At 40.0% G+C, this 13,388-nt stretch overlaps 1 protein-coding gene and 1 non-coding gene across 3 annotated transcripts in view; one reads left to right on the plus strand and one right to left on the minus strand.

Moving 5' to 3' along the window:
• The window catches only part of INTS9 (integrator complex subunit 9), a 93,333-nt gene that overhangs the window by 67,493 nt on the left and 12,452 nt on the right, over nt 1-13,388 (plus strand). For both annotated transcript variants that reach the window (XM_006153203.3, XM_027773720.1), the window contains 3 exons: nt 5,897-6,008; nt 6,516-6,696; nt 12,429-12,489. In XM_006153203.3, coding sequence (XP_006153265.1) covers nt 5,897-6,008; nt 6,516-6,696; nt 12,429-12,489 — 354 coding nt within the window. The remainder of the gene's footprint in view (nt 1-5,896; nt 6,009-6,515; nt 6,697-12,428; nt 12,490-13,388) is intronic.
• LOC114008679 (U6 spliceosomal RNA) lies at nt 8,276-8,382 on the minus strand. Its single transcript, XR_003550193.1, has one exon. It is a non-coding gene; the product is annotated as a U6 spliceosomal RNA (small nuclear RNA).

The following is a 13,388-nucleotide window of genomic DNA, read 5'->3' on the forward strand; positions in this document are numbered from 1 at the left end:
TCCAGGATTTTGGGCACATATACACACGCACCCAATGTGTTTTTCAAGTCACCAGGTCTGAGACTTAGACTGCTCAGTCAGCCATGGGGGAATCTAGCTGCCTTAACCACCCCGTCACTAGCTGGCCCTTCTGTGTAACTGTATCTTCATTCTAAATTTTTTATAGTCATGATTATTTTATTGGCCAATTATCCCTTTTATTTAGATGCTGTGATGCTTTGCTTTTCCCTCTCTATCAAAGCTACTTAAACACCAAGGAGAATGACCCTGCCCTAGTGTTGCTGTGGTAGCTCGCCACTCCACGGTGCTGCAGGCCATTGTGAAGATCAAAGTTTAGATCCTGGGTCAGCCTGTGCACACACTGGTCACGTGCATGCCCAGATCGTGGAGGACGAGAAAGGCCCACAGTGTGGGGCCTGTGGAGGTGTGGAGGGTGCTTGTCTGTCTCTTTCTGTACCTCTGTATCTCTTCTTCATGAAGTAAATAAATAATAACTTTTATCAAAACAAAACAAAACAAAAAGACTCAGGAGCATTTTCCCCTTCCTTATGGACTGCTATTGTTTTTTTTAATTCTCTTTTTTATTTTTAAGTATTCTTTTTTTATTGAATCCCTTGTGGACAATATGGTAAGGAATTTTTTTTTTAATCTAGAGAGTTTCTCAATTGATGAAAAAAAACACTTTGAAGCTCTAAAGAAAGCTTTGAAAATATTGCTTCATTTTCTTTTTTGTTTGTTTTTTTTAGCTAGAGGACATGTGTGATCACCTGAGACAGTTGGAGAGAGAGGGAGAAGAGAAAGCATCCCCACTACCACCCCTATGGGGAATGGTCACTCCAAAATCACTTCTCCATTTTTCTTCCTTTTGGGATTTTGGGTGCACACACACACACACGTGCCCAGTGTTTCTCAAGTCATGCAGTTGGCCATGGGGATCCTGCTACCTTAATCACCAGGCCATCAAGCCACCAGACCACAGCTCTGGCCCATGTTCCTTTATATAGGATCTACTTTTAGAATTTTCCTCAATATTCTTAATTTTTTATGCTTTGTCTTAAAAGTGTGATGGTTCTATACTGTAAGATCTTCCAGTTTTCTTTACCAAAAAAAAAAAGGTTTTTTTTTTTTTTTCATTTGTTTGCTATAAGGCATGTGTGCTTGCCAGAGAGAAAAATAAGAAATCACCTTCCAGGGAGAGTGGCCACGCTGCAACCCCTTCTCCTCCCTTTTCCTCTTAGGATTTTGGGTACAAGCACAGACACACACACCTGGTGTTATTTTCAAGCTAGCAGGTCTGAGACTTGAACCATGCTGTCAACCATGCTGTCTTATCAGCCACCTTAACTTCTACACCATGTGCTGGCCCTCAAAAAAATTATTTAATCATTATTTAAGCTAATTATTCTGGTTGATAGTTTTTTCTTTTTATGGAACTTCTAGTGTATAGATACTGACACTTGTATATTATTTTATAACTCATTTCTTCTGTATTTTTCATTTCTTTCTTTCTTTTTTTTTTTGGAGAGGTTTTTGCTATAGGGCGCGTGTGCTCACCAGACAGACAGAGAGAGACATAGAGACAGAAAGCGAGAAATCACCCCCCAGGGGGATGGTCATGCCGCAATCCCTTCTCCTCCATTCTCCTCTCGGGATCTTGGGCACACACGCACACGCGCCCGGCGTGAGTTTTAAGCCACCGGGTCCAGAACGCGAACCATGGTCGACTACATGGGAGTCCAGCGACATACTCATTACGCTAACTGCTGGTTCCCAGTATTTTTCATTTCTGAAGCCTCCTGATAAAGTTTTCTAGTCCATGGATTATTTCTTTAGCTATAACCATGTTTCAGCCTATGAACTGAATTCTTATTTCAACCACTATATCTACACACAGTATTCTCAAATGTTTCTCTGTATATTTACTTTTATCTCCCTCTTTGTATTTTTGTGGTTTTACTGTTCTATCTGATTTATTACTTTTCCGTGTAAGCTGGGTCTTAACTTACTATGTGTCATAGATGGTGCATAAAAAAGCATTCCTGTTTGATTCCCTGAGTGCTCTTACGACTTGACCATCAGGGAAGGTCTTAGACTTCTACTCCAGACACTGCTTTTCCCCAAAAAAATTTGTCTGCCAGACTTGTACCGCTTTGTCCTTACGGTATGAGAGAATAGGCAAGGAGTCTGCTTGTACCTTCTGTGAATGCTTATCCTCCTGTTCTGCATTTTCTTCCTTACAGTATGCTGGAGCAACTATAATTTGTCAAAGGTAGTATGAGGGAAAGAAAATAGGACGAAGACTTGTTACCCAGCCTCAGCTCGACCCACAGTAGAGTCTATCACCTGCCATTCTGTCCCGTTTCGGACCCAACATTTTTCCAGGAATTTATCCCAATTTTTAGAATTTATTTATTTATTCATTCATTCATTTATTCATTCATTTTATTTTGACCAGAGAGAGACAGAGAGAGAAGGAAAGTGAGAAAGCAAACCACCAGATCTGGGATTTGAACTGTTTTTGGCCATATGGGAGTGCCCAGCTCCTTAACCACCACACCACCTGCTGGTCCCCCCAGTTTTCTTTTGTTAAGACAGTCTCCCTGTGTGTCATGATCCCTCTGCCTCAGTTTCCCGAGTTGCCAAGAGCACAGGCTCACGTCACCATAACCAGCTTTTTTAGACAGGGTCTCACTAAGTTTCCCTGGCCACCCTTAAACTCTCAGTTCTGCCTCGGCCTCCCAAGTCACTGGGATTACAGGCCTGCACCACAATGGGATTACAGGCATGCACCTTAAGTTGGACCAGGAGTCGAACCCAGGCCTCTCATGTGGTCCCAGCCTGCAGACCCCAGGTTCTTAGCTGCCACAGGCTCAGTGTTATTTATTTTCTCAAATCTGACATTTGCCCTTACTGCTATGCACTGTCTCTTGGTTTAGATTACGTGAGGGTGTCAGCTCCTTGAGTTCACTCGGTATGGAGGAGGAGGTAGATGTCACAGAGACGAAGTTAGTAAGTGACCCGTGCTACATTATATTGACTCTTATGTTCCTTAGCTAAAGAAGAAAAGGAAATTAGGACCAAAAGTTAATCTGCCAAAAAAACATTCCTGACCTCATCTGACCTGGTGTAGCTCTCTGGTCTGCTCTCTTAGTTTGTATGCAAAGTGCAAGTTCTGAAAATTTGCATGATCTTTTCTGTGGCTCTTTGTAAAGTCCTTCTCCTTGTTTATTGTTATTAATAATACAGTATTATCTTATTATTAAAACATAAATGTTTACAACTAGATTATAAGCTTTTAGGGCCTGGGTCATGTTTTCCTCATGCCTTGGACAAAGTGTTCAGTAAGTGTCTTAAAACTGTTCCAACCGAGGGAACCAGCAGTTAGCGTAATGGCTATGTCGCTGGACTCCCACGTAGTCGACCGCGGTTCGCGTCCCGGACCCGGTGGCTTAAAACTCATGCCGGGCGCGTGTGCGTGCGTTCCCAAGATCCCGAGAGGAGAATGGAGGAGAAGGAATTGCGGCGTGGCCATCCCCCCTGGGGGGGTGATTTCTCGCTTTCTGTCTCTATGTCTCTCTCTGTCTGTCTGGCGAGCGCACGCGCCCTATAGCGAAAACCTCTCTCAAAAAAAAAAAAAACTACTGTTCCAACCGAATAATGTTTCTGTTATAGTGCTGCCTCTGTTAGTTGGCATGTGGACACTTAATTTTTAGTGGAGGAAGATGCTGGTGGCCGAAGTACAGAGAGAAGGCAGGAGTTTGTTTCCATGATGTGTTTTCATCTGGCTCAGTAGTTCTTAACCTTTTTGAGGTCATGGCCTCAAATGATACCACAGTTAAGTTTATGAGAAAATGTACATAGGCACACACGGAATTGTACATGCTGTTTCCGGGAGTTCTTGGGCCCTCTGGAGCCCTGGAGATTATTGGCTTATTCTAGTGGGTTCATTTAAACAAGTTTAAACACTTTAAGTGGACTGTATTATCCAACCACGCGTGGTCCCATTTGTTTCTATTTGGGCTTGCTTCCAGGTGATGTGTGCACACAGGAAACAATCCCAGGCTCATTACACATCTACTGCTGAAAACTAGTGTACGTTACACCCCCTTCCCTCTCGCTGTGGAAACTGCGAATGCACATGGATTTGTTGGAGAAGTACAAAAAGACGATGAGTTCTGCCCAAGCAGAGAAAAAGTTTTTACATACATCTGTGCAGATAGTACCTAAAAACTATTAAGAGTTAGCTACCTTTTTTTTGTTTAAGTTTTGCTATAGGGCATGTGTGCTCACCATAGTTAGAAAGATAAAGAGACAGAGAGAAAGAAATCACCTCCCTAGGGGAATGGCCATATTGTAATCTCTTCTCCCATTCTTCTCTCAGGATTTTGGGCATGCACATACATGTGCCTGGCGTATTTTCCAAGTTGCCCCATCTGAGACTCAAACATCCCTGTTGGCCATGTGGGATCCAGCCGTCCCCACACCTCCAGCCGACCCCTCAGGTTACCATCTTCACTGCTGTCATTTTTATGTGTCCACATTTTTAAAAAGTGTTTTTTAGAATATAAGGCATCTTATAACCTATGACCTCAGTCATGTTATTTTAAAAATAATAGGGCCAGGAGGTGGCAACATGTTTTAAAGCAGCTGGATCCCACATGGCCAACTGCATGGATCAAATCCTGCCCCCCTTGACTTAAAAAACATGCCAAGCACATGTGCATGCATGTCTCATACTCCATGGATAGAGAAATAGAGGAGAAGGGATTGCAGTGTGACCATGCCCTTGGAGGGGAGCCGATTTCATCCTCTCTGTCTCTCTCTGTCTCTGGTGAGCACACTCGCCATCTGGCAATCAGTCAATCAATCAGAATAGTCAAAAGGAGAAAAGAGTAAAGTGTTATAGAAATACGAGATACTTGATTTTAGTTGAGGTAAACTTTATACCTAGTGTTAGAAAGATAAAGAGAAGGAAAGTAAGAAATCACCTCCCTAGGGGAATGGACACATTGTAATCTCTTCTCCCATTCTTCTCTCAGGATTTTGGGCATGCACATACATGTGCCTGGCGTATTTTCCAAGTTGCCCCATCTGAGACTCAAACATCCCTGTTGGCCATGTGGGATCCAGCCGTCCCCACACCTCCAGCCGACCCCTCAGGTTACCATCTTCACCGCTGTCATTTTTAATGTGTCCACATTTTTAAAAAGTGTTTTTTAGAATATAAGGCATCTTATAACCTATGACCTCAGTCATGTTATTTTAAAAATAATAGGGCCAGGAGGTGGCAACATGTTTTAAAGCAGCTGGATCCCACATGGCCAACTGCATGGATCAAATCCTGCCCCCCTTGACTTAAAAAACATGCCAAGCACATGTGCATGCATGTCTCATACTCCATGGATAGAGAAATAGAGGAGAAGGGATTGCAGTGTGACCATGCCCTTGGAGGGGAGCCGATTTCATCCTCTCTGTCTCTCTCTGTCTCTGGTGAGCACACTCGCCATCTGGCAATCAGTCAATCAATCAGAATAGTCAAAAGGAGAAAAGAGTAAAGTGTTATAGAAATACGAGATACTTGATTTTAGTTGAGGTAAACTTTATACCTAGTGGAACTTATGACCTTAAATATACAACTCTATGAGTTTTAGTATGATAGAGTCTCCACCGCAGTCTAGATCTAGACATTGTTCATTACTCCATGAAGTTTCTGTTCACGTCCTCCTGTCAGCCCCAACTCGCTTAGGCAGCCACCGTCCACTAACAGACTTCACTAGAGGAGGTAAGAGGACTACATGGATTGGACATAGAACAATGTCTGGTTTCTCGTTCTTTTGCTGGTTGGCGAGAACGTTCCTTTTGACGTTACTAAGCATAGTTCCCTGTTGTTTTTCAGCCCATGGACCAAGCTTCTCTGAAAAACAGCGATGTTCTCATTCTGACAGGTCTTACCCAGATTCCTACCGCAAACCCAGATGGCATGGTCGGGGAGTTCTGCAGCAACCTGGGTATGCAGCCATTTCTGATCCGAAATCAGATATTTCTGACTTCATTACTCAGTACCTTCCCTCTCTCATGTCCTTTGCCCCTCCCCTGCACATTTTCACCCTCTGATGCCTTTTCAAAAGCCTCACACTTCGCCCCCCCTACACTTCTTCCATTGTTTTTGGCAATCCTTCAAAGCCTACTGTTATCAGCAAGAATTTTAAGTAACTTAAATCTGTAGGTGTCGTAGGAATGAGGACTAGGAATGAGGAGAAGGGATTACGATGTGGCCATTTCCCCAGGGGTGGTTTCTCACTTTCTGACTTTCTGTCTCTCTGGCAAGCATACACACCCACCCTATAGCAAAAATCTCTATTTTTAAAAAAGAGAGAAAGGGAAAGAAAAGAAAGAAAAATCTCCAATAGAAAAATGGAAAAATTGCAAATATTGGTTTGAAAGTTGCATTCTACCTTTAACAAACACTCTTCTTTAAATACGACCTGTTTCTCCTTTGGATCCAACCTTTCTAGCGCTGACAGTCCGGAACGGAGGGAATGTGCTGGTTCCCTGCTACCCTTCTGGAGTGATCTATGACCTCCTGGAATGCCTGTATCAGTACATCGACTCGGCCGGCCTCTCCAACATCCCCTTCTACTTCATCTCCCCTGTGGCTAACAGTTCACTGGAGTTCTCCCAGATCTTTGCTGAATGGTATGTTTGATTCAGTCCATTCAAGCCATAAGGAGACAAGCATACACACCCACCCTATAGCAAAAATCTCTATTTTTAAAAAAGAGAGAAAGGGAAAGAAAAGAAAGAAAAATCTCCAATAGAAAAATGGAAAAATTGCAAATATTGGTTTGAAAGTTGCATTCTACCTTTAACAAACACTCTTCTTTAAATACGACCTGTTTCTCCTTTGGATCCAACCTTTCTAGCGCTGACAGTCCGGAACGGAGGGAATGTGCTGGTTCCCTGCTACCCTTCTGGAGTGATCTATGACCTCCTGGAATGCCTGTATCAGTACATCGACTCGGCCGGCCTCTCCAACATCCCCTTCTACTTCATCTCCCCTGTGGCTAACAGTTCACTGGAGTTCTCCCAGATCTTTGCTGAATGGTATGTTTGATTCAGTCCATTCAAGCCATAAGGAGAAATATTAGCATGTTTTTTTCCCCATGTATAAGAAACTTTCATTATGTTTCTGATTGAATAAGAAGATTGTATTACTGAAAACTAAATCTGTTATATTGCTAGAGTTTAGAAGAGCAAAGCATTTAAGACAAAAACTTGGCCAACACTTTCAAAATCAGTAACAGAAATGTATACTTACCTTTTCACATACCACCCTCTGCCCATTATAAAATGAAGCTCTGCTCTAAAAGTTAGAAAAACATTAAACTCCACACTCATGTTGCCTAAAATTTATAATACCAAATTGACCAGAAAAACTATTTTTTCATGTCAGTAGCATGATACTTGACAAAATCATATTTTATTACAGCAGAAAATTGTTTTATCATATTCTAGAGTCAGCAGATTACTGATAATACATAAGTCCATGAGCCTTTTTAAGGTTATTTAGAAACGTGTTTAAATCTAATGTCCTAGCCAAAAAAGGGAGCAGGGAAGAGAAATAGATTCACTTAATTTTTACAATATACTTCTTGTTCCCAAGAGCTCAGGTTCTAAGACACGCATGGTATAAGGTGTGTTTTATCCCTTTTAGCAGTGGGTAGCCACATGGATTCAGCTTTATTAAATTTCTAATTTAAAAGGAATTTGTCCAGCGTTCTATTATAATTTATCCCAACGTTATGCTGCCTCTAACTCCTGTCCTTCTTTAAGTACATTTTTTTGTCTCTTTTAAATGTAGTCAAGGTCTTTATTTTTTCTGTGTTAAGACTCAGACAAGCTTCCCTGTCCCCTGTGCATATTCGTTTTTGTCCATAGAATTGTCCCTTTTTGTTTCACTCACTGAATATTTCATTTTGAATTCTACTTCTCAGGGAATTAAATACTAAAGCATTATAAAATCTTTAGGAACATAATTTTTCCACAGTTACATCATTACATCATTTGTACATCATTTATATACAGTATAATTTAGTTAGCTATATTATTTTTGCTCCCTCATAGTTTAGCTTTACTTGGTAATACACTTCTTTTTAGTCTTTTTTTAAATATTTAGTTACTGTACATCTTTGCAGCATACAAAGTGAACATTCCCAGCATGAATACACTGTGTATTAGTGCAAAGATATTACACCACGCATTATCATCAACAGATAAAACTATGGAATGCTTCACAAATCTGTGCCTCTTCCTTGCTCCAGGGCCACGCTAATCTTCTCTGTATCATTCCAACTTTAGTGTATGTGCTGCCGAAGCAAGGACAGTCAACTGTATTCTTACTGCATGGAAGTGCCTCTCCCAGGTTTTTTGCTGTTAATAATAAATCTTCAGTTAACATTCTATGTCTATATGATGACATCTTTTGCTTTAGGTAAATTACTGAAAGTGGAATTACGGGAACAAAGGGTATAAATATATTTTAGTGTTCATTATCCAAATCTAAATTGATTTCCAGAAAGATTTTTATGTAAATTATTCCTTTTTTTGCTCATTTACTTGTTAGAGGTTTTATACTTCTCTCATATATTTGTTTGAGCTCTTAATATATTAAAGACTTTTTGTTATACTTAAAGCTATTTTTATCCATTTTGACACTGGGTTTTGAATTTTGTCCTTGATTTTTTGGTTTTTAAAATAATGAACTGGGCTGGCCCCATAACTTCATGGTTAAGGGGGCCAGATTGTACAAGGCTAACTGCATTTTGAATGTCAGCCCTGGGGATTCGAAAGACAGGAGTGTATGTGCATGTGTACCGCACAACCGCACTGGAAGGAGAAACGGAGGGAGAAGGGATTGTGGCATGACCACATCCCCATTGGAACGTGCTTTCCCCCGTCCTTCTCTGTCTGTCTCTGGCAAGTACACATACCCTCTGGCAAATTTTTTAAAAAGGAAAAAAAGAAGAAAAACTATCAGAGCTGTGTAAGACTGATATACAGTGATGTCGTACTTCCTCTGTGTAGACATCACTGTATTTTAAGATCATATCTGGATATTGCTTTCAGGGACTTAAAATGAAGATTTTCTGCTGAAACCTCCCCCCACACACACTCATTTCTAGTGGGTAGTGCATCTTGTCTCTTTTTCTCTATTTCTCTCTGTGTCTCTCTCTTGTCTCCCTGTATCTTTTATTTATTTTTTTATTTTAATTTTTTTTTAAGGTAAAGTATTCTCTGGGCTCTCAAGCCCCTTCTTTATTGTACTAATTGCGCCTTTCCCAATTCTATTTAGGAAAGGCACAGAGCCAGGCCCATCTTCACATGGATCCTGAACTTCAGCTGTGAAATACTGCTTTCATGCGGTGTGCAAGCATTTTTACTTTTCCATTTTTATTTTTTAAAATTAAAATCTTAAGTTTTTTATTATCTTTTTCTTTTTCTTTTATATTTTACTCTTCTTTCCTCTTCTCTAATTCTTTTCCTTCTTCTTTATCTTTATTCATTGTCTTCTCAGCTCCTACACACTAAGTGTCTAGGCAGGTCCAAGTGAATGGGATCTAAACATCTGAATATGATTGGGGTTCGAATATTCCTCTATTCCCACTGATTCTGATGCACAAAGAGTGAAAACGAAACGGAAGAGAGATTGCACATCACCTCCTCCTGCACGCCTCTGAACGCTCAGATTGAGCTTCAAGAATTGTATCCCAGAAGGGAAAGAAACACCATCCATCTCCATCAGATGACTAGAAATCACCGCAGGGTCACAAGAAATATGGAAAAACAAGAAAATACCTCTCTTCCAAGGAAAAATAATAACTCCTCTTCATCCTCAGACAGTACGATGAAATTCATGGAAATGTCAGATAAAGAATTTAGAATTTTTATGGTGACAAAGCTCACAGAAATCGAAGAGAAGAGAGACAATGAACTGCCAAAGAGGCAGGGGAAAGAAGCTGACGAGCTCCAAGAGGTGAGGAAATTTTGGCAAGATCTAAAAGAGGAAGTACACACTGTAAAAAAGAATCAAATGAACCTGTTAGAGATGAAGACTATAATATAGGAAGTCAGAACCTCCCTTGAAAGTATTAAAAGCAGACTAGATCATACCAAAAATCGAATCTCAGATGTGGAAGATAGAATCACTGGCCTAGAAAAATCCACCACAAAGACTGAGAAAATTGCCAAAAAAAATGAGAATGATATACAAGAAATACAAGATACTATCAAATGTCCAAACATCCAGATAATTGTATCCCAGAAGGGAAAGGGACTCATAAGGGCATTAACAGTCTATTCCTTGAAATCCTGGAAGAAAACTTTCCAAACCTAGAGAGGCATTCAAAGATCCAGACTCACAAAATACTAAGGACCCCCAATAGAATCAACCCAAGAAGATCTTCTTCCAGACACATTATAATCAGATTGACAAAAACCACAAAGACAAAGACAAGATACTAAGACTGGCAAGAGAGAAATGTCAAGTTACCTACAAAGGATATCCCATCAGGCTGACAGCGGATCTCTCATCAGAAACAATGTGAGTGAGGAAAGAATGGGGAAATTTACTCAAAGTGTTAAGGGAAAAGCAATTTCAACCAAGAATACTATATCCAACAAGATTATCCTTTATATGGGAAAAAAAGACAAGAACATTTCAGATAAACAAAACCTGAAAGAATTTACCAACAGCAGACCAGATCTCCAAGAAGTTCTGCAGGGTGTGCTATACCAGGAAAATTAAATACAATCACACAGAAATAAGAGTTCAAAAACTAAGAAAATGGCCAACTTAATCGTGGGGACAAGTCTGGAGTTGAATATTATATCCCAGAATATTATCAGGAAGATTGGACCACAAGAGAAGATATATTAAGTACATGAGACTGAACTCGTGAAATAGAATTTTATAACTTTTGACTAAAACATTGCTGATTTTCTTCTAGGCTTTCTTTTCCAGTTTTTAGGATTTTTGTCCTGTCTTGAGCTGCTGATAGGTTCATGTACCTACTATTTGAACAGAATCCCAATCTGTTTCCTGACTTTAAGTTTTAAGCATAGTTCCTTAGCATTTCTTTGATTTATTAAAGGTAAAACTGTTTTTCTTGAAATTAAAAAATATAGTAAAAAATACATTATTAATGATTGTAGTACACTATATAGCATCTGGCAAGTGCTACCTTATAGTATATTCATTCTACTCAGAATTTCATGCCTAAAGTCAGACTACTTTTGTGAATCAACAAAATGTAGGAGGGGAGAGAAGGAATGGAAAACAACTGGAAAACTGACATAGTGTGGGAGGAGGATGGGAAATGGCAGAGGGTGAGAAATAGGGGAAAATATATATACATATATATGCGTACATATATATATATATGAAACTAGAAATGGAAAATTATTGACAATAACATGTATGATTAAGCCAGTATTCAGTATATTCTGGATGTGAAATCACATTTTGTATGCTGTGACAATGCTCAGTGAATGAATGTAAATTAATTAATTAAAAACAAAAAAAAATTTAAAAATCATATCTGACTAAGGGAAACCAGATTACCTGAAATATCCACCTTGTCTCTAGACTGAGATCCCTAGTTACTCCCCAACTGGCGTTAGCAATGCTGCTATTAATGAAATTACGTATGTACAAAACAGCCATGTCTGGAAAAGGTAGATCACTGTCTCCTCAGTGTCGATCACAATTAAATGCCGTATGGTGTCTTGGGTCGGATCATGGAACAGAAAAGACTTGAGTGGGAAAACCATGAAATGCTAACAAAGTCTAGAGTCTAGTTAATTTTAATATACCAATGTCAGTGTCTTAGTTTGACAAATGTAACACACTAACATCAGATATTAACGCTGGAAATGTGGAATGAAGGATGCACAGGAACTCCTGTCTTTGCAGCTTTCCTGGAAATGTAAATTACTCTAAAATGAAAGTTTCTTTTTTTAAAAGAATTATTTTATTTAACTTTATTTGTGTATATATTTATTTATTTTATGTTTGAGCAGAGAAGGAGAGGGAGGGTGAGAGAGAGAGAAAGTGAGAAACCAAGCCATCAGATCTAGGACTTGAACCATGGTTGGCCTTATCCACCACACCACCTGCCGGTCCCGACAAGTTTATTTTTTAAGAAAAAGTATATTGAGGAATTTTTAACGATGAAGAAAAAAAAGATGCTCGCCAGAAACCTGTGTCCTAAATCCTGTGTTCTGGCTCTCTCGCGTTTATTCACAGTGAAAGTCATTGGCAGGGAATTTTTAAATAAACTTTGGTACTTAGTATTGTCCTGTGGCCACTAGGTGGCAACAAAAGCCACAGCTTGCCCTTCCTAACATCCTGATCTGTTTTTCTTCGATAGGCTTTGTCACAACAAACAGAGCAAGGTGTATCTCCCAGAACCTCCTTTTCCTCATGCAGAGGTAAGAAACAAAAATTATTGGTTCAGATTCAGGAAAAAATGTAGGTAAGTTGATGTGGCTGGAGCTAGCAAGTAAGTCATCAGAGGAGAAAATAGCCGCAGATACACTGCCAGATCCTTTGGCATCCCAGGTAAGATGGCAGTGAAGCACTCCAACTCCAGATTCATTTTTCTCGGCTCTGATTAATACATTAGGTTACTACTGTCTGTGCAGTTCATAACCTACCTCTGTTCTGTCGACTGGGTGAGGAGTTTTATTCTAACACCTACTGCTTTTTTGGATCACAGATCACTTTGGTGATTCACAAGTGTCAGGAGACTTATTTGTTTTCAAACAGTAACTGATAATGAAAACCTTAGACTGGGCAGGGAGTTTCAGAAAGTTAGAAAAGGAAGTATTAGACTAGATTAGGCCATGACAACCTGATAAAAGTTTCCAGTAACTATGTTAATATTAGCAAAAAGATTCCACTTTCCCATGTGTTCCAAAAGACATATTGCAGGTAAAAACTTTTAATCTTTGGCTAATTTAAGGAGGTTTGTTTGTACTTTTTTTTTTTTTTTTTTTTTGAGAGGTTTTCACTATAGGGTACATGGCTCGCCAGAAAGACAGAGAGAGACAGAGAGATAGAAAGTGAAAAATCGGGAACCAGCAGTTAGCGTAATGGGTATGTTGCTGGACTCCCACGTAGTTGACCGCAGTTTGCGTCCCGGACCCGGTGGCTTAAAACTCAAACACTGGGCGTGTGTGCGTGCGTGCCCAGGATCCCGAGAGGAGAATGGAGGAGAAGGGATTGCGGCATGGCCATCCCCCCTGGGGGGTGATTTCTCGCTTTCTGTCTCTAATGTCTCTTTCTGTCTGTCTGGCGAGCACACGCACCCTATAGCGAAAATCTCTCC

Source organism: Tupaia chinensis, unplaced genomic scaffold (genome assembly GCF_000334495.1).
Source record: "Tupaia chinensis unplaced genomic scaffold, TupChi_1.0 Scaffold000366_1, whole genome shotgun sequence".
Classification (NCBI taxonomy): domain Eukaryota; kingdom Metazoa; phylum Chordata; class Mammalia; order Scandentia; family Tupaiidae; genus Tupaia; species Tupaia belangeri.